The sequence below is a fragment of the Crinia signifera genome, chromosome 11 (genome assembly GCF_055691185.1).
Source record: "Crinia signifera chromosome 11, ASM5569118v1, whole genome shotgun sequence".
Lineage (NCBI taxonomy): Eukaryota > Metazoa > Chordata > Amphibia > Anura > Myobatrachidae > Crinia > Crinia signifera.
This window is the reverse complement of record NC_139227.1, coordinates 34,787,577-34,809,213: the sequence shown is the minus strand read 5'-3', so window position 1 is coordinate 34,809,213 and position 21,637 is coordinate 34,787,577. Positions and strand designations below refer to the sequence as shown.

Sequence of the window (21,637 nt, the reverse complement as noted above, 5' to 3'; positions counted from 1 at the left end):
CCTAGGACAAGTCGGCCTAATGTATGGGGGCCTTTACAGCTTAATAACTACAACTTCCTGGTGTGACCAAATTGGGATTGTATTCTATTGTCAGGAAGTCTTACTAGTGAGAGCTGTCAGGTTACTCTCCTCGGCTAGTGTATGCTTATGATTCAGGGCACTGACCATAATACACTTGAAAAGCAGACGCATAATTGTTGCAACTGATTCTCACTCTGTTGCTACGGCATTATTTTATTTTAAGTACATTTTAGAGATTACTGATTTTTTTAATAGCTGTGATAGAAAAGTGATTGCTGCATATTAATTATACCCCTTTCACACCAGCCTAAATTCCCGGGTTACCAGGCTAATTTGCCGGCAATCCAACCCTGCTAGGTAGCAGGGTTGTTCCCGGGTTCAACCCGGGGACCTGGCTGGTGTGAATGGGTTACCCGGGTTGCCGGGTCCTCTGTGTCCTGTCCAGCGGGGATTTGATGCAGGCGGCGGGCGCAAATGACGGGACAGCCGGTGGATAATGATGACGCAGCTCTCCGGCAGCAGTGATGGCGCAGGAGAGCTGCATCATCTTCATCCGCCGCCTGTCCCGTCATTTGCGCCGCCGCCTCTGTGGATCCCTGGCTTGTGCGGAGGACCAGCAACCGGGGTGAGTATTCTCCCCACCTCCTGCCTACCTCCACCGCCATCCCGCCGACGCCTTCCAGCTGACTGCCCGCCTCCTGCCGGCCTCCTTCCCACCCCCTTCACACACCAGAAAATGCAGGGACTTTTCTGGTGTGAATGGGTCCGAACCCGGAAATGTCCCAGCTTGTCTCGGGAACTGAATTCCCGGGTTTGACCCTGCATTTATGGTGTGAAAGGGGTATAAGTAGAGCACTTGGTTTTGAGAACAATAAATGGAACTGTGGATAGCTAGTAATGCTCCTGCAGCATACAGCAATACTCTGGTATCTATAACACCACAGTGTGTTTCGCTTTCCTCTGTGCACAGGACAAGGCATCGCGTGTAACGAGAACACAGCGTAACCAAAGCTTTGTCTGTGGCTGACCAAACACATAAGCCAAATGGCTGAGCAGATCAGACAGGAAAGGACCAGAGACATAACCTCATATTGTATAGTGAGACAGAAAGGAAGCTCTGTGACTCTAGCACCATGCTAGTATGGCAAACTCTGCACACATGCTGACACTGTTATTACTGTTACACAGTAATAATCTATTCCATGTTTATGCTGTGCATTCTTCCAAGGCCTCTTCCTAGAGATTTATTTTTATTTATTAAGTTTCTTATATAGCGCAGCATATTCCGTTGCGCTTTACAATTCAAGACAGTTATACAACAAACTAGGTGTTTGGTATTTACAAACAGTCAAAGGTATGAGGGCCCTGCTCGCAAGCTTACAATCTATAGGGAAATAGGCATTAGTTCCACCAGAAAAGCAATAGGTAGCTGGCATGCTGTGTGATACGGTGACCCAGCAGTTTGGCCACGGGTCAGGAGGATGGAAAATGTGAAAAAGAAAGAGAGTGGATATGTGTGGACTGTACAGTGGGGATGTGATTGGATAGGAACGGTATATGAAGGTTGAGTGGCTTGTTCTGGAATTTGATGAGCTTGCCTGAAGAGGTGAGTTTTCAGGGAACGCTTGTAGGTTTGGAGACTGGAGGAGAGTCTTATTGTGCATGGAAGGGCACAGAAAAGGAAAAACAAAGTCCTGCAATGGGGAATGTGAGCGAGTAATGAGTTGCATGCAACATTTAGAGATGCAACATGATGTAATTCCATAATGTAAGGCAACATACAATATACAAACTGAGCAAAAGCGTGCCCTTACTCAGTGTTACTTAAGTAGGTAAAACCCAGACTGGTCCAGAACACCAGACGGGACCATCTGCCTGCATCAATCATTGCCATTCCGGTGGTTGTAGTGCTCGTTCCTCTCCTTACTAGTCCGATGCCAGTGATACGGGGACTGGACAGTTGCATTTTTTTTTAAATATATGTTTATTCAAGTTTTGACACAATAAATCACAAAAACCAAAAGGCAGGCAATACAATGGGAAACAGTGGAAGTGGGATAGGAATACAGCTGTTAACCATAAAAAGCTGGAGACGAAATGTAACAAAACCAAAAATAATGTCCCAGAGAATACAAGCAATCTGTTGTACGAGTTCCTATTCCTGCTTATACAATGAAAAACTTGACATACAGTATATGTAGAAATGGAAAAGAGGACAAGTAAGAAAGAAAGAGAAGAAAAAAAGGGAGAGGGGAAAGAGGTGGACTGGTTCCATATTTTACCTAATCCTGCCCCACTCCCGGGGCAGGATTAGGTACAAGTTGTTCAGGTTTAAAATCTTATTAAGCTTTAAAATATCATGAATGGAAACAATGTATTGTAGTCACATTAATTTGCTACTAGTTTTGAAGCCCCTAAAGCTTAAGGGGCCTATTTATCATGCAATATTTGTATTTTGTACCACTGAAATGTAAGAAGAGGGGACCGCTGCAGATGTCGCCATATCTGCCAGTAACGCTCCAGTTTTGACAGCAGCCACAGCCCCTATAGGTATCTATGGGGGATGCGGTGCTGCCAGCTTTGCCAAGAGACGGAATGCAAGGTTTGCCCCGGTAGCTACTGCCATCTGAAGATGGTGATAGGTTGCTGCAGCCTGTGGGCTCCATTCGTCTCCATGCAGATGCTTCTTCATCATGATACATTTATACACATTTACGTTACAGTGACTGAGAAATGTTGTACTGTAAAGGCAGATAATACTAATCTCATCATCAATATATGTACTGTATTGATCATTAAAGGATATGTCTCCCATTGGGTTAAATGTACAGAAAGCCAAAACAAAGTGTATTCTGACAATCTCTAATCAATCATGTGCTAGGTGGTCCTTACATGGTAATGATCTCATTTCAGAGGCCCACTAAAGATTAATAAGAGCGCTCTTACAGAGGAAGTTCTACAAACCAGAATGTGTTATATTCAGGACAGTTATTTGCAGGGCAGCCGAGAGGTATGCCGGGCCCCGGTAAAATCAAGGGGTGTGGCCTAATCGCGGTAGGCGTGGGCACCTCCCGCTATTAGGCCATGCCTCCAAAAAATTTTTTTTTTTTTGTGTGTGTGGGGGGGGGGGGGGGGGGGGGGGGTGGTGTTAAAAAAACTCTAAAATCGAGGGGGGTTTTAATTGTCCCACCCACCCCCCCCTTCCAGCAGAAGCAGCACCAACATACACCTACAGCATGGCTCATCTGACAGCAGGCTCGGAGACAGCATGAGCTCTCACGTTGTCAGTGAGACGCTCATGCTGGGCCTGCTTTCAGCACAGCATATGCTGTAGGTGTGTGCTGCTGCCCCGGAGGGACGGGGGGTCGGACCAGGGCTCCTGCCGGGCCCCTCCAGCAAGCCGGGCCTGGGTAATTAATTATCGTCCCCCCCTTCTCGCGTCGCCATAACATGTTCTGTGGAATCTCAGTCTCACAGGTGGTGTCGGGATCTGTATAGTCAATTGTGCCCAAATCTCTGGTCGTATCGCCTGTTGTTGTTCATACATGTCTTAAGAGTGACATCTGAGTATAGCTTTGTTTCCTCCTTCCTACAGTACAGAATGTGGCTGCTGCAGGAATATGGAAGAAATCCCTTCAACGATCAGGACAAAGTTCAGCAGTTATTATCCCAACAGGAGCAATGGGAGCGTCTCAGGGAGACACAGAACTGGATTAACAGACCAGAGATAAACTATTCCCTTCCATACAAAGCCTATGGCTCTAATAGCAGGTGGACTAAGCGATGACAGAACAGACCTGAAGTTACAGTGACTTGTCACCTGCAGGGTGATAGCTGCCATCTTTTATTAAGTGGTGTAAGGGTGGTCCTGCACTCAGGGGTGGTGTGATGACAGGGGGTGGGAGCTGCTTTAAAATGGAGAGACCAGGTCTCCTAATAAGGGTGACATATAGACTGATAGTTGTTTAAGCGCTGCACTTGGTGTTTGTAGGTGACCACGTCTACAGTGTGGTTGTGACCTTGTTATATATGCAATATATATATATATATATATATATATATATATATACTGTATATGACAATGCAACAGTGTGAGTTGGAACGGGTTTTATTGGTTAAGGGTCACAGGGCTGTATAGGTTTAGGTGTTGTAAGTACAGCAGGTACTGTAGGTGTATAAAGGATAAATGAGATGGTAAAAGAGATCAGAACTAGTGAGTGGTGGTGTCTATGGAGTGTAGGTTAGTCCTCAGGTGAGTACCTTCCGTATATACCTGCTGTTATATATCTCCATTAGTTTGGTTACCCCATGACCCCCTTCTCTAATTGTGTGTACACATGGTGAGATTCCTTTGCTATTCGACTAATGGTCTGTACACACGGTCGACGGGCGTGCTATTCGATCCCGATGCGATCGAATCGCACAGCAAGCCAAAAGACATGCAAGCAGTTTTAAATTATGATTCTCAATAAAGAATAACTTCTGTACCTACAGAGCAAGAATATGTGATGATAACTGCATTGCACATGCACTAAAGGAAGAGATTTATCGTTGCGAAAAAAACAAATAAAAAAAGAGGTGTTTTTTTTAGGGACACAAATTTTTCAGGGGTATTCCTTATAGCTTTGATACGACCAAGGAGAGTATTGTTCTGCCACAAGTTTGACTTCCGTAGACTGAAGTCCAACCTCTGCTCACCAGCCTTGCATAGGCGAATCTAGAATTATGGTAATGGGTGGTCCCAGATCTAGACATAACAGCAGGGGGACCTTTGCGCGGCGTAGCCGCTCGAAAAGGGGGCGTGGCCTCATGGGAAGGAGGCGTGGTATCACAAAAAGGGGTGTGGTATTACACTTTAGACCATACACAGTAATGCCCATTACACATTTTAGCAAACGCCGTGATGCCAATTACACATAAGGCCACAGACGATAAACTGGGCTGTTTGATTCCAGAGAAATCTGCCCTCAAAGAACATAAACAGTCATGAAATTACATTTAAGAAATTAAAAAAAAAAAAACGGTTTAAGCTCAATATCCCTGGAACCAATTAACCCATATGGATCCAGCCTGGCATCAGATTGAAGGCCCAGCGATTTGGGTTCGACTGAGATCAACCTCGAGCTTCAGTGATGCCGAAGGGGGAACTGGCAGCCGTTGAACTGGGTGGGGGTCGGAATTAGCGGGTCCCATGTTATCATATAGGGAAAATGGGCTAATGGGTGGTCCGGACCACCCCCTAGATTCGCCTATGCAGCCTTGTCACTACCATAGTCTTTAAATAAAGCTGTTATTTGTATTTTACTCTGGTTCCAATCACAGCAAGTTACTGTGAGTTATATAAGTACAATGGGGTCTATTTAACAATAATCGTGATATTTCACCACTTACTTTACAGTGGTATCCATCAAAAAATCTTTACATCAATGTCATTACATTAACGGGATGTCCCTGCGATGTGTCTGGTGGCTTCGGATGGAGGGCACCTTCTGCCCAGTTATATGCTGCTGCTAAGGGGTTAAGGGAAACACACCATACAGGCAACTGCTACGTCCCCATGTCTTCTATCCAGCTCTCCCCATCATAATTGTTACAAGCACACATGTGCCTATTGGGCAGGCTGCAGGGGGGTTAATCACACCAGTCCAGCAGCTCAGCAACGTTGCATCCATCCCGTGTAACTTAGAACACACGAGCCAGTATTGGAACAGAAACACACAACGGGCATTAAAAGTCTCTGGGGAAGATGTATTGAAACATGAATAGCGTTAAAAGGTAAATTTACTAAACCTTGGAAATAGATAAAGTCGACAGAGATAAAGTACACAAGCACCTGTCATTTTTCAAACACAGCCTGTAACATGGCAGTTAGGAGCTGATTGGCTGCCACTTTATTTCCATCCACTTTTTAACTCTCCAAGCACTAGTACCAAGACCCCAAAGTACCAGGACAGTGAGCCCCCAACTGCCATCTTACATGTTAGCAAGGTCTCGCCCAGAAAAAAATAGATTTAAAAGCAAACAGGGTTTTTTTAGATGTTCTGTTTAAGCTCTTTTTAAAAGGAGCACAAAGAGACGGGCAAGGAAAACGCAGTGGTGGAATAAGGAAACGGTCCATCATAAGAAAGACACATCATGCTTACTTCCCTTCGTAAGTAAAAGATATACAACAGTGCCATCAGCTCAGAAGTGGCAGAACCATTGGGACCCAGACGTCTAGCAAGAAGTGGTCTTTATAGCCAAAAAGCCCTACTTTCGACAAGGAAACAAGGCCAAGCAACTCAACTATGCATGAAAACATAGGAACTGCAGTGCAAAAAATGGCAGTGGGTGCTCAGGAAGGATAAGTCAAAAGTTGAAATATTTGCCCATAACAGTACAGGAAGACTGGGCACATCCCTGGAGGGAAGACTGGGCACATCCCTGGAGGGAAGATTGGGCACATTCCACGAGGCCATGCACCCTCTTTGGTGCCACCACAGATTTAAGTGAAATTTGGCTTGTTAAAATTCATCTGAATTTACAACTAAATTTCTCAATTTCTAGAATAAACCTTATGACACATTATCAATAGATAGATCTAAGTTTGGTGCACCTTAGATATAACTGAAATTATTAATAATAATTAGAAATTTTGCATAAAGACTTTACCACAGATGGGGAGGAGAGGGTTGTGATAGACTCTGATTAAGAAAGTTTCAAACAACCATATGTCATATCGGCAAGCATGGAAGTCGTAATCATAATAGTGCTATTCTGGGGTAACTATGTGGTGCTTATGCGAAATAGGACATCGGTTTTGCTAGATTGGCTCAAATTTTTTTAGATACAAGGACGAGAAACAAGAAAAATGCAATAGACGGCTCAAACAACTCAACTGCCAATCACTTAATGTATTTACGGAGGAAAAATATATTCTAGAATGATCACAGAATGAGCACCTATAATATCCGTGTATCTCATGTTGTAGAAAGTTCTGGTAGATTCCCATATGCACACGTTATGGCAAAATTTTCTAGTATTTGAGTTTATCAATTATCACAAGAATCAAATCGAAAAAACTACTTAAATTTTTATAATTTAGCAACCCCCCAAATACTCAAAATTTCATGTAAATATACTATTTGTGTAATCATTAATATTAGTATGTTCCAGTAATAGTACTACTAATAGTAATTGTGCATTTCAAATTAAATTAAAAACAATTCCCATTATAGAACAATAATATTGTATTGCAGATTTCTAAAGTGAATAATTAACTTGCAATCCTTCCTTAACAAATAGACGTAAAATAAAAATGTTGTGACCCCATTTTCTTGAATTAAAAAAAAAATCTTAATTTAATTTAATCTTAATTCCTCAAAAAAAACAAAAACCCCATAAAATGTACACAAAGGCTCACTAGCTCCTAACTATCTACATAATATATAGGAGATGAGTTTATTTTTAAAGCGGAAATCAACTTGGTTTTGCCTTGTAAACGATTGCTGCTTTAAAATATATGGGCAGCCTCAAATAAATTCTCAAACGGTCATTGCTATTATTATTTATTGTTTGCAAAGTGCCAACATGTTGTGCAGCACTGCCCACTGGGGGGTCTTGGGACACACACAAATGACCTATGACTACATTGGGCAGAATCGTAAAGGCCATAAATAAGATAACACAGTTTGAGATGCACCTTTCCTTTAAAAAATCTCCCACCTGTCCCCACTCCATGCCAAAGGTACAAGACTTGTCATTCAGAAACTGCAGAAAGGGGATCCGGAGACTCAATGAGCTTCTTCTTTGCATTTTCGGTGCTCTGACTGGAGCTAAATTAGCTCTGGTGGAAATTAAGCATAAGACGAACTTCCAATAAATGTGAGCATTAAGGTGCTGCAGAGAGAGCCTGAGTTTCGATGTGGTCTCAGTATAGGGATATACAGGTATTGAAATGAAACACAGCAGATATTTTGGGACTGTTACATGAGAAAGAGGGGAAGTTGGCGTGTCCTGTTTATCGGACTGCATGGTCTACCGACACACAGCTGCCTGGTGAGTCTTTTGCACATTAAATCCCACATATTCTGCTCAATAGATATTACTGTGACTTCCTGTTTTGTCCTAATATTTTTTATTCTCTAGCAGCTCAATTCTGCAGAGGACCTATGATGGCTACAGGAGACATTTATTTCCGGTTTGCAAGAATGACCCAATATAAAGTTATGGGCCTAAATGTCTTACATCTCCCTGCATACAATGTCAAAGCATATTCCTGTATGCCACATAAGCAGTGTCCTAACATAATGGTGGAATGGAAGGCAAGTGGGAGGCCACCGACAGAGTGATAGTGGTAGCAAGATCTCATTCCAAACAAAGTAACAATGTTAAGTTCTTATCACCAGACAGCTCATAAGAGATTTTGGGCCCGGGGTACATGGTGCTGCTGAGAGTTGTATAGTGGAAGAAGCATTGTTCCCAGCAGCATCGAGTAGGGATGTTAACATCCTGTCACACGTCACACGGATACAGGAAGCCATAGAGCTAGAGTTTTATTGTGGAAGTATATTTAGTTTATTGAGTAGTATTCCAAGCAGCATAGAGTAGGGATGTCAGGCTCCTGTCACACTTATACAGGAAGCAACAGACAGAGTTGTATGGTGGAAGAAGCAGGGGGCCCCAGCAGCACAGAGCTGGTTCATTTTACACTGATAAAGGAAGACACAGACTGAGCGTTATATAGTGGCAGGAGCAGGGTCCCCAGCAACACAGAGTAAGGATGTCAGGCTCCTGTCACACTGATACAGGAAGCCACAGACTGAGAGTTATATAGAGAAAAGGGTTGCCCAGATGGGAAAATCAGGCGCAGTTTTGCTTATGTATGTAAATTATTGGTAAAAAATTAAATATAAACTCAAATCCACAGCTTATGTGCTGCTCCCAACAAAAGACTACTAAGCCTTGCTGGTAAACAAAAAAACACAAAATAAAGAGAGCGCACTGTGTTGATCTTTTGTTATTAAATTTTGTACTTAATTATTATTTTTAATATAATAGGTACACCTTAAAATACACAATTATGCATACATGCATATACACAATAAAAAATTATACACTTTAAAATATATAATGCATTCCAACTAGCACCAAAAAATGGCCCAAGTTCATGATCAATTGCCAACTTAATATAGAGTTCCCAAATGGATATAGTGAATGTCACTTCCAAATGAAGTTATTATGATGTATCCAATTCAATTTAGGAAACAAGGTTTGTATGGGGTTATATTACCGGCTGATGATGACGGTAGCAGCAGTCCAGTAGCTGCGTGTCCGCTTCCACCGGTGTTGCTCCGATGGACTGGGAGCCGGTACCGGGAGCAGACACTCCTGAAGCAGGTGAGAACTGGTCTGCTGACAACCAGCGTGGCCCCGATGTTGTGGGAGCCGACGCTGGGAGCTGACACAGTTATAGATGTTATACCTCTCCCGGAGTAAGCAGCTGATGGCGGGTGACGCTTGGTCCACTCGTTGCCAGCGTAGCCCCGAGTTGGAAGGGGCCGGCGCTGGGAGTTGACACAGGTGTAGACGCCCTGGTTTCTGCGATGGAAATTGCACCTGTGATGGTGCTGGGACACCGCCAAGATCAAGTCGGGTAAACGGTAGTATGGTTCAATTCAGTCGGCTGGATGCTGGGCAATAATACGTTGGTAGCCTTGGCTATCTCTGATGGTGGTAGTCGGAAGGATTTAAATGCAGATAAAGTCTTGACGCGTTTCTCCGTCCATAAATTCTGACGGTTTCCTCAGAAGATAATCTGTCTGTCTTCCTGGCCAGGTTTAAAAAGGTGGGTTGTCCAATCATTGAAAGGTATCAATTAAGTCGCACCTGTGTGCACACCTGATCAATCTGTGGTCAGGAACTCGGTGCATATATTATCACATAATCAGTGCTGTGGAATGCAGTTCTTTATAAAATTAAAACAAACATAAAAAACATACATAGATACATTTAATACAATTTCTATACACAAATTCAGTTTAATATACTTCTTTTACTTCTTTATTGGCATCATCGAACGTTCTTCTATTTATTTGTATGGAGAAAACATATAACCTCAAATATCTGTTCTTTCACATGTTAGAACACCGGAGCCCTTATGGCTCAAGTGTAGCACGTCCGACCTGGGATCACAGCCCACAGAACGGGCTGGTTCAAGACCCAGTCAGGAGTCCACATCGATATATGTTTTGACAATTCATTAAATGCTTTAATTGTTCTAAATATTTAACAGAGAATAGATTTATTGAATTCATCTTTATATATATATATAATAATTTTATTTTCTTTATATTGCATATAATAAGACATTTGCTCAGTTTCTATAGCATAAAAGGATAACTTTCTGTATATCAATCTAGAAAAAATAATTGAATTTCAACCTTATAGCCCTAATGTCATCTGTATCGATATATTTTAAACCATCAATAGATTTTAAGGTTACAAGATATCGAAGCAATCATCTAGTCAAAGGGTGGCCTATGTGGGCCTCTTTACTTCTTATCTATTGCCGTTGTTCTATCCCTAATTCGGATACATCTGATGAAGGGGAAAAAGGAGAAGGAGAAAGGAAAGATGAATAAGTCTATTTAATGAGAGCAGGTAATGCTAAAGAATTGTATATCCAGAGAGAAAGGGAAAGAAAAAAGGGGAGGGAAGAGTGGAAACCAGGGCACAAAAAAAATATATATACGTATATATGAACTACATAGCATATGTCAACATACCGTATGTCGACCGCTTCTATACATTTCAATTTATTTCTATTGCCTTCCATTCATTTCAAAGTCAGATATTCAATAAGTGACTTCTTTAGGTGGAATAGCCTTTTTCTAGAGAAACACACCACATCAGTTTAAAGAACATTCTTTAATTAAGTATCCCCTTTTTTCTTTCCCTTTCTCTCTGGATATACAATTCTTTAGCATTACCTGCTCTCATTAAATAGACTTATTCATCTTTCCTTTCTCCTTCTCCTTTTTCCCCTTCATCAGATGTATCCGAATTAGGGATAGAACAACGGCAATAGATAAGAAGTAAAGAGGCCCACATAGGCCACCCTTTGACTAGATGATTGCTTCGATATCTTGTAACCTTAAAATCTATTGATGGTTTAAAATATATCGATACAGATGACATTAGGGCTATAAGGTTGAAATTCAATTATTTTTTCTAGATTGATATACAGAAAGTTATCCTTTTATGCTATAGAAACTGAGCAAATGTCTTATTATATGCAATATAAAGAAAATAAAATTATTATATATATATATAAAGATGAATTCAATAAATCTATTCTCTGTTAAATATTTAGAACAATTAAAGCATTTAATGAATTGTCAAAACATATATCGATGTGGACTCCTGACTGGGTCTTGAACCAGCCCGTTCTGTGGGCTGTGATCCCAGGTCGGACGTGCTACACTTGAGCCATAAGGGCTCCGGTGTTCTAACATGTGAAAGAACAGATATTTGAGGTTATATGTTTTCTCCATACAAATAAATAGAAGAACGTTCGATGATGCCAATAAAGAAGTAAAAGAAGTATATTAAACTGAATTTGTGTATAGAAATTGTATTAAATGTATCTATGTATGTTTTTTATGTTTGTTTTAATTTTATAAAGAACTGCATTCCACAGCACTGATTATGTGATAATATATGCACCGAGTTCCTGACCACAGATTGATCAGGTGTGCACACAGGTGCGACTTAATTGATACCTTTCAATGATTGGACAACCCACCTTTTTAAACCTGGCCAGGAAGACAGACAGATTATCTTCTGAGGAAACCGTCAGAATTTATGGACGGAGAAACGCGTCAAGACTTTATCTGCATTTAAATCCTTCCGACTACCACCATCAGAGATAGCCAAGGCTACCAACGTATTATTGCCCAGCATCCAGCCGACTGAATTGAACCATACTACCGTTTACCCGACTTGATCTTGGCGGTGTCCCAGCACCATCACAGGTGCAATTTCCATCGCAGAAACCAGGGCGTCTACACCTGTGTCAACTCCCAGCGCCGGCCCCTTCCAACTCGGGGCTACGCTGGCAACGAGTGGACCAAGCGTCACCCGCCATCAGCTGCTTACTCCGGGAGAGGTATAACATCTATAACTGTGTCAGCTCCCAGCGTCGGCTCCCACAACATCGGGGCCACGCTGGTTGTCAGCAGACCAGTTCTCACCTGCTTCAGGAGTGTCTGCTCCCGGTACCGGCTCCCAGTCCATCGGAGCAACACCGGTGGAAGCGGACACGCAGCTACTGGACTGCTGCTACCGTCATCATCAGCCGGTAATATAACCCCATACAAACCTTGTTTCCTAAATTGAATTGGATACATCATAATAACTTCATTTGGAAGTGACATTAACTATATCCATTTGGGAACTCTATATTAAGTTGGCAATTGATCATGAACTTGGGCCATTTTTTGGTGCTAGTTGGAATGCATTATATATTTTAAAGTGTATAATTTTTTATTGTGTATATGCATGTATGCATAATTGTGTATTTTAAGGTGTACCTATTATATTAAAAATAATAATTAAGTACAAAATTTAATAACAAAAGATCAACACAGTGCGCTCTCTTTATTTTGTGAGTTATATAGAGGATGGAGCAGTATTCCCAGAAGCCCAGAGTAGGGATGTCAGGCTCCTGTCCCACTTACATATTTACATAGTTACATAGTAGATAAGGCTGAATAAAGACTTGCGTCCATCGAGTTCAACCTACGTTTAAATAGCTTATCCCTTGTAAAAGACAGAATATGATTCTTATTAGTATCCTTGGATGTTTTTATCCAATAAATGCTTGTCCAACCTTATTTTGAACGTATTTATTGTATCTGCCGACAACACCTCTCCAGGAAGAGAGTTCCAAAGTTTGACTGCTCTGACCGTAAGGAATTTTTTTCTTTTGAGGAAACGAAATTTTCTTTCCTCTAATCTAAATTTGTGCCCTTGCGACCTAGATTCCTTTCTTGCAGTAAAAAGGGTGCTTGAGAGTTCCTTATATTGGCCCCTGACATATTTGGACATGTTGAGCATGTCCCCCTTTAAATGTCTCTTCTCTAGTGTAAATAGTCCCAGCTTGCTTAATCTCTCCTCGTAGCTCAAATTCTCCATTCCCCTAATAAGCTTTGTTGCTCTTCTTCACTGATACAGGTAGCTACAAATTGAGAGTTATATAGTGGAAGGAACAGGGTCCCTAGCAGCACAGAGTAGGGATGTCAGGCTCCTGTCACACTGATACATGAAGCCACAGACTGAGAGTTATATAATGAATGGAGCAGTATTCCCAGCAGCACAGAGTAGTGATGTCCGGCTCCTGTCACACTGATGCAGGTAGCTACAGACTGAGAGTTATATAGTGGATGGAGCAGGGTCCCCAGCAGCACAGAGTAGGGATGTCAGGCTCCTGTCACACTGATACATGAATCCACAGACTGAGAGTTATATAATGGATGGAGCAATATTCCCAGCAGCACAGAGTAGGGATGTCAGGCTCCTGTCACACTGATACAGGAATCCACAGACTGAGAGTTATATAATGGATGGAGCAGTATTCCCAGCAGCACAGAGTAGTGATGTCAGGCTCCTGCCACACTGATACATGATGCCACAGACTGAGAGTTATATAGTGGATGGAGCAGGGTTCCCAGCAGCACAGAGTAGTGATGTCAGACTCCTGTCACACTGCTACAAGACGCGACAGACTGAGAGTTATATAGTGGAAGGAGCAGGGTCTCCAGCAGTACAGAGTAGTGATGTCAGACTCCTGTCACACTGATACAGGAAGCCACAGAGTGAGAGTTATATAGAGGATGGAGCAGTATTCCCAGCAGCACAGAGTAGGGATGTCAGACTCCTGTCACATGGATACAGTTTGATACAAGAAGCCACAGACTATAAATAATTGGTACTTGAGTAGTTTCACGGCGGCAGTTACTTAGTCAGCGTAGTGTCCCTGTCAGAATCAGCGCAATGTTCCTGCTGCCAGCGTAGTTAGCGTAGTCAGCGTCCCTGTCAGAATCAGCGTAGTGTTCCCACGGCCCCTGGCAGAATCAGCGTAGTGTTCCCGCGGCCAGGGTAGTTATCGTAGTCAGCGTCCCTGTCAGTATCAGCATTGTGTACCCGCAGCCAGCATAGTCAGTACCTTCGCGGCTTAGCCGGAGCTTACGTAGTTAGCGTAGTCAGTCAGCGTTACGCAGTTAGCGTGTAGTCAGCGTAGTCAGTACGTTCGCGGCTAGCCAGAGCTTACGTAGTTAGCGTAGTCAGTCAGCATTGTGTCACCACTTATTAGATTTGTGCCAGGTGTGAATGTTTTCTTGAAACACCCCCACTATCCACGCCAGCCGAAAACGTGGGGAGCGGATGCATTACACGTACTCCCGACCTGTTCATACCACCACTATCCACATCGGTGTGACTTTATAAAGTGTGGCAAGCGCAGCGAGCCACCGAGCCCGAAGCGTGGCGAGCGCAGCGAGCCCCGCAAGGGGACGCGGATTACTTGACTTGTATTCCATGTCTGTTCTTTACGCTTCGGGCTGGTTTTACGTGTGCGCTCGCCACACTTCGGGCTTGGTGGCTCGCTGCGCTTGCCTCACTTTATAAAATAAACTCCATGCCAACGTGGATAGTGGGGGTATGAACAGGTTAGGAGGATGCATAACGCGTGCACTGGCCACGCATCGGGCTAGTATTGATAGTGGGGGTTGAAAAGGAGGCATTTGCCAGTATGTAACATGGAGCACTGGCAAATGCGTCCTTTATTGTGCATAAGACGGAAATGTGCCCGAACCCCCCTTTGTGCACGAGACACACGTGCTACCGAACCCCTAACCCCGTCTCCCTGAAGCAGACATGGGCAGGGTTGCCATACCCTGCCACAAGAATTAATGAGACTCACAAGCGTCTGAGACACTCGTGCATGTCAGGCAGATGGAGCGCCTCTCCGCCAGCGCAGGGGATCTGGAGGTTACCGGCGCTGCATGAGAGGCGCTCACTAGGCTTGCCAGGGACGCTGGGGACAGAGCTGCAGCTCGCGGGACAGTACGGTGACTACTTTGCCTGAAGGGGACACTACGATGACTACGCAGGGCTGCCGCAGGGACACTACGCTGACTACGCTAGGCAGCCATTGGGCTACGCTGACAACGTATCTTAGCCTACACTGAAAACGTAGCGTAGCCTGCCGCCATGAAACTACACTATTTAGTAAAAAGTCAAAATACAGATTGGTGGGTTTTTCAAGTGAGAAATGTAATTGGTTACTTGTGACCATAGATCTGTAGTTTCTAAAGTTATTGTGCAAGCTCTGATGGTTTAAAATGCTTAGAAAGTGTAATTCTATATTCACTTGTAAGTACAAGAGGATACAAAGCTAGCCCAATGCGCCCACAGAATCTTGTACAAGCATGCAGCCTGTTACAGATATTACTGTAGAAATATAGAATGACTGCTGCTCCAAATGACATACAAGTAGCAGTGTTTCTACTCCTGTACTACTATCAGGAGCTGTCCACACGGTTTACTTTTACAACCATGAATCTTCTAACTGGAGGTATTCGCATGCTAAAACAATCCGAGTGTCCCTTAACCACTGAAGCTGATGGGCGCACACTGGCGAGTGCTCAACAACAACCCTTCAGAAAAAAGCCTGCTGATTTACATTGGAGAACTAATATTCACCTAGTGGGTCTCACTAAAAGTGGAGGGATAAGAGCAAGTCCCTCACTCCCCCTCCTAGCTTGCCCAGACTGTAAACAAGCCCAGTAAGCTGATAGCACACCCTACAGCGCCCTGTATCTCCCCATCTGCCTCTGCACCATGCCAGAGCTTATCAATGATGTACATAATGCAGGAGCAGCAACTAGAATGATAGATGTGTTCATTAGAATGATACATAGCCTTATTAACATTCCGTAGGGTCTGAAACAGGTGGAGTAAGGTGGCAGCTCCCCCCCCCCCCCCCCGCAGCAAAGCTGCCATCTACAGTTAATATACGCAGTGTAAGCACAGAGGTAATACCCTTTCCAGTTGTCCCATCTCCTCACAGCTCTTCTCTGTCTACTTCCAGTACTCTCCTCCCCCTTTCACCCAGCTCCACCCCCTATGGTATGTGCCCCTGCTCTCTCCACGCCGTGTGCTGTGGTGGGTCCTAGCGTCTGGGCGCTGCCATCTTGCCGGAGTCACATGACTCCATTCGGCCAATTAGGGCCTTTCTATGGGAAAACGTGTTTTCCCCCTGCCTGAACCAACCCACAGGTAGGGGAGGGTATTTAGGGCCAGATCCTGGAAGGGTCTGGTGCAACTTTCTTCACAGTTCTGCTGTGTCCTTAGTTCCTAGCTCCTCACGGTGAACTTCTGACACCTGTCCATTGTCTCGCTGTGGGTCCTCCGGTCCAGTCATCTGGTTACGTTCCCGGCTCCGGCATTCCCGTCTCAGCTTCCGGTCCACTCGTCTGGTTACTTCTCCGGTTCCGGTATTCCTGTCACAGTCCACCCATCTGGTTACTTCTCCGTTCCCGATATCCTCGTCTCAGCCTCCGGTCCAGTCATCTGGTTACTTTCCCGGCTCTGGCATTCCCGTCTCGGGTTCCGGTCCACTCATCTGGTTACTTCTTCGGTTCCGATATCCTCGTCTCAGCCTCCAGTCCACTCATCCAGTTTCTTTCCCGGCTCCGGCATTCCCATCTCAGGTTCCGGTCCACTCATCTGGTTACTTCTTTGGCTCCAATATCCTCGCATCAGCCTCCGGTCCAGTCATCTGGTTACTTCCCTGGTTCCTGCATTCCCATCTCTGGTTTGTCTACTCGTCTGGTTACTCTCCCATTTCTGCTCCCAAGTACCTATGCAGATCCCAGTGATCTGGTTATCTTACCTCTGCGAAGAAGCAGTACATTAGGCCTGCTAGTTTTCAACCACCTTCTACTCCCGCTGCATCCGACCTAAGTCCAGACCCGGTTCCACAAAACCCACAGGTCGTGACACCACCGCAGCCAGTGTGTGAACTATGATTGTACGACCATGCTCCAGTGCAGCCAGGGTGTGAGGTACAAGTGGAACGTCCATGCACCACCGCAGCCAGTTTGTAAGCTATGACTGGTACCATCCATGCAGCCAGGGTGTGAGCTATGATTGTACCGTCCATGCACCTTCACAGCCAGGGTGTGTGCTATAAGTGCTATAAGTGGTACCGTCCATGTACCTTCACAGCCAGGGTGTGTGCTATAAGTGCTATAAGTGGTACCGTCCATGTACCTTCACAGCCAGGGTGTGTGCTATAAGTGCTATAAGTGGTACCGTCCATGTACCTTCACAGCCAGGGTGTGTGCTATAAGTGGTACCGTCCATGTACCTTCACAGCCAGGGTGTGTGCTATAAGTGGTACCATCCATGCACCACCACAGCCAGTTTGTGAACTACGACTGGTACCATCCATGCACCACTGCAGCCAGGGTGTGAGCTATGATTGTACCGTCTATGCACCAGTGCAGCCAGGGTCTGAGCTACAGAAATGTACTGTATTTCGTATTCCCCGAATAGCAGCAATAGTAGGCTTTATTTATACAGACTAAGGACTGGATGTACTAAGCTAAAAATGCGGTAATTACCGCATTTTCTAATGTATAAATATCCGGCCCCCGCGTCACTGCATAGCAGGGTATCGCCACCTTTGGGTGGCGATACCTTATAGAAGCCTATGGGCTTCTTATTGCCGCCTGCCGCCTCAACTGACCCCCCTCTGCTCCTCCCTCTGGCTTACCTTCCTGCAGGTCCTCCTGGACCTGGAAGGTAAACCCCTGCTCCTCCTTCTGGCTGCAGGGAACAGCCTGCTTAGCTGTCCCGGCATGAGGGGAGGAGGAGGCACCCAGGGAGGTGACGGAGACCCCCGCACACCACATAACAGGTATCGCGGGGGTCCTCCGTCACCGCAGTGCGATGCTAGCCGCATATGTCAATACATATGCGCTAGCATCGCAGCGGCCGGGCGGCGATGTATATTAATACATCCCGCCATAAACCTCAACAATCTGTAAATGGGTCCCGGCCCTTAATGTTGTCTTTTTCTTCTAATACTGTATCTGCATAATATGTGTAAACATGTGCGTATGATTACGCTTTACAGGGGTGCCAAAATGAAATGATATATTTGTCCCCCCCCACACACACACCAAACAGGTTGTGGTGCCCTGGCTGGAGGCAAGGTGATGGATGCAGGGGAAGTTGTGGGTGTCTAATATTTGTGTTGCTACAGACAATGCATAGCGGTAGCAGTGGTGACAGGTTCTCTGTACTTCCATGCACTGATTACTTAACCCTTGCTTCCCCATGGACAACTCTTCCATAGATGAACCCCATAAAGTCTGATAATGATATTTCCTGAATCCCTGAAGGTTTAACATGGGGAGATTCCTCAGGAAAATTGCCAGCTCTCAAACATTTACATCAGGTCACAAATCGAGACTAAAAAAAACCACGCATTTTTTCTCACCCCCAGATGTATATTATCTATACTAATTTCTTCTTAATGGGACCAGTCAAGCAGTCATTGACAATTCCCTGTCTACACTGTATGCAGGTGTTGGGAATCCCTGCAGAAGAACAATGCTGTGTAATGTGGCACTGGATCAAGGGTGTGGCAGTCATAGGTGCAAGGATTGCCGCTACTATAGGGCCCAGAGCTGAGAGGGGCCACCTTCCCTGTCACAGTTACATGTGTTATATACACGGTGTAGCTACCATAGGTGCAGGGAGTGCAGCTGCTATGGGGCCCAGAGCTGAGAGGGGCCACCTTCCCTGTCACAGTTACATGTGTTATATACAGGGTGTAGCTACTATAGGTGCAGGGAGTTACAGATGGAGCCGGCCTTAACTTTGCAGGGCTGTCATTTCTATCGCTAGCCCCGCCGGCGTCCGGCTCCCGCGCCCCGTGGTAACGGACCTTGTCCCGGGTCCCCGCCGCCTCCCCCGGTGCCCCTCACCGCCCCGCCATCCCCCCTAACCCTGCCCGTCTCCCTGAAGCGGAGACGGGCAGGGACCCGCATCGCCAACGTCGAGAGACTGGGACGCGCGTCCCAGTCTCTGTCATTGGCCCTCAGCAGTGCAAGGGGTCTGGCGAGCGCCGGCCAAAGATAAGACATGCTCCATCTGTACATGTGTTATATACGGGTGTGGATCAGTTGGTCACCAGCAAGTTGTTAGACAGTCATTAGGTCGACACCATTAGGTCAACATGTGTCTAGGTCAACATGCAGGAAGGTCGAAAAGGGTCTAGGTCGACATGGGTTAGGCCGACAGGGTCATTAGGTCGACATGGGTTAGGTTAACAGTCAAAAGCTCGACATGGGGTTTTTCACTGTTTTTTGCCCTGAATGTCGACACAGTTGACATGGACACAGGTCACAGTGCATCTCGTCCCCTCGCTGCGCTCGCCATGCCTCAGGTTTGGAGCCTTGATACGCTCAGCACACTATTTTATTCTCCCACCACGCCCTAGTGGATGGTAGGGCATGAAATACCGCCTGTCGGCACATGTCTGCTGAGAAAAACAATGAAAAACCCCATGTCGACCTTTTAACTGTCGACCAAACCCATGTTGACCTAGACTCATGTCGACCTTCCTGCATGTCGACCTAATGACTGTCTAGCAACTTGCTGGTGACCCAATGACCATATCCCGTTATCTACAGGGGTGTAGCTACCATAGGTGCAGGATGTGCAGCTGCTATGGGGCCCAGGGCTGAGAGGGGCCACCATCCCTGTCATAGTTACATGTGTTATATACAGAGAGCTGAGAGTGGCCACCATCCCTGTCACAGTTACATGTGTTATATACAGGGGTGTAGCTACCATAGGTGCAGGATGTGCAGCTGCTATGGGGCCCAGAGCTGAGAGGGGCCACCTTCCCTGTCACAGTTACATGTGTTCTATACAGGGGTGTAGCTACCATAGGTAGGGAGTGCAGTTGCTGATTGATAGAAACGAAGACTTGATCATAGACAAGCTGCTGAGCCTCACCATGGAGATTATCTGTCTACGCCCTTATGATTATCTGTCATAATGGTGTACTGTAGCTACCTCAGGTGCAGGGAGTGCAGCTGCTATAAGAGCCCACAGTTCAGACGAGCCTCCTTCCCTGTCACAGTTTCATTTGTTATCTACAAGGGCCTAGCTGCTATGAGGCCCAGAGCTTGAAATGGCTACTACCTTCCATGTCACCGTTACCATACCTCCCAACTGTCCCGCTAAACGCGGGAACGTCCCGGTTCTTGGGGACGTTCCCGTGTCCCTCCCACGACCGACAGTGTCCCACTGCGAGGGGGGGACAATAGACGCGGTCTAATTTGCCCGCGCGGTCCCTATTCTCCAATTGAAAAAGTTGGGAGGTATGCGTTACATGTGTTTATACATTTTACACTATTGGGTGGTACATAGTGGCCCTTCAAACTTTTGCCTTGTGGCCTACAATATATATGAAGGTATACCCCGAACCTGCTCATTGTAATGTGATATAACAAGAACTAGGCATAACTGTGGCTCATAAAATAAACTAGGGCACGACTATGGGCATAACATGAACTAGGGTACTACTACGGGGCATAATATGAACTAGGGCTACAGGGCATAACATAAACTAGGGCATGACTATGGGGCATAACATGAACTAGGGTACTACTACGGGGCATAACATGAACTAAGACACTACTACAGGGCATAACATAAGCTAGGGTACTACTACGGGGCATAACATGAACTAGTGCACTACTATGGGGTATAACATGAACTAGTGTACTACTATGGGGCATAACATGAACTAGTGTACTACTATGGGGCATAACGTGAACTAGTGTACTACTATGGGGCATTACGTGAACTAGTGCACTACTATGGGGCATAACGTGAACTAGTGCACTACTATGGGGCATAACGTGAACTAGTGCACTACTATGGGGCATAACGTGAACTAGTGCACTACTATGGGGCATAACGTGAACTAGTGCACTACTATGGGGCATAACATGAACTAGTGCACTACTATGGAGTATAACGTGAACTAGTGCACTACTATGGAGTATAACGTGAACTAGTGCACTACTATAGGGTATAACGTGAACTAGTGCATTACTATGGGGCATAACATGAACTAGTGCACTACTATGGGGCATAACGTGAACTAGTGCACTACTATGGGGCATAACGTGAACCAGTGCACTACTAGTACACATTTATTTATTAACAGTTTCTTATACAGAGCAACAAGTTCTGTTCTGCTTTACAACTGTAAACAGGTATAGAACAAACTGGGAAGTTACAAATCGTCATAAAGGTAGGAAGGCTTTAATCACAAGCTTACAATCTCTAACATGAACTAAAGGTAAATACACACTGGGCATTTTTTGCTCATCCAAGCGATTTTCCCCAGGTGGATAGCTTTCCATAGCAGGACTCAAAATTGCCCAGTGTGTATGGGCCTCAAGGAAAAACTATGGGGCGTAACATTAATAAAGGCACTACTATGGTCCACAAAATGAACTAGGATATTCTTTATGGGGCGTTG

At 45.0% G+C, this 21,637-nt stretch overlaps 1 protein-coding gene and 1 long non-coding RNA gene across 2 annotated transcripts in view; one reads left to right on the top strand and one right to left on the bottom strand.

The window, feature by feature from the left end:
* The window catches only part of LOC146045385 (dual specificity protein phosphatase 22-A-like), a 69,680-nt gene extending 65,089 nt beyond the window's left edge, over positions 1–4,591 (top strand). Inside the window, exon 8 of the mRNA XM_083164169.1 lies at positions 3,617–4,591. Within this exon, the coding sequence (XP_083020295.1) occupies positions 3,617–3,808 (192 nt within the window). The 3' untranslated portion in view covers positions 3,809–4,591. The remainder of the gene's footprint in view (positions 1–3,616) is intronic.
* LOC146045386 (uncharacterized) overlaps positions 1–21,637 on the bottom strand; it is a 481,075-nt gene that overhangs the window by 17,491 nt on the left and 441,947 nt on the right. The window lies entirely within an intron of this gene.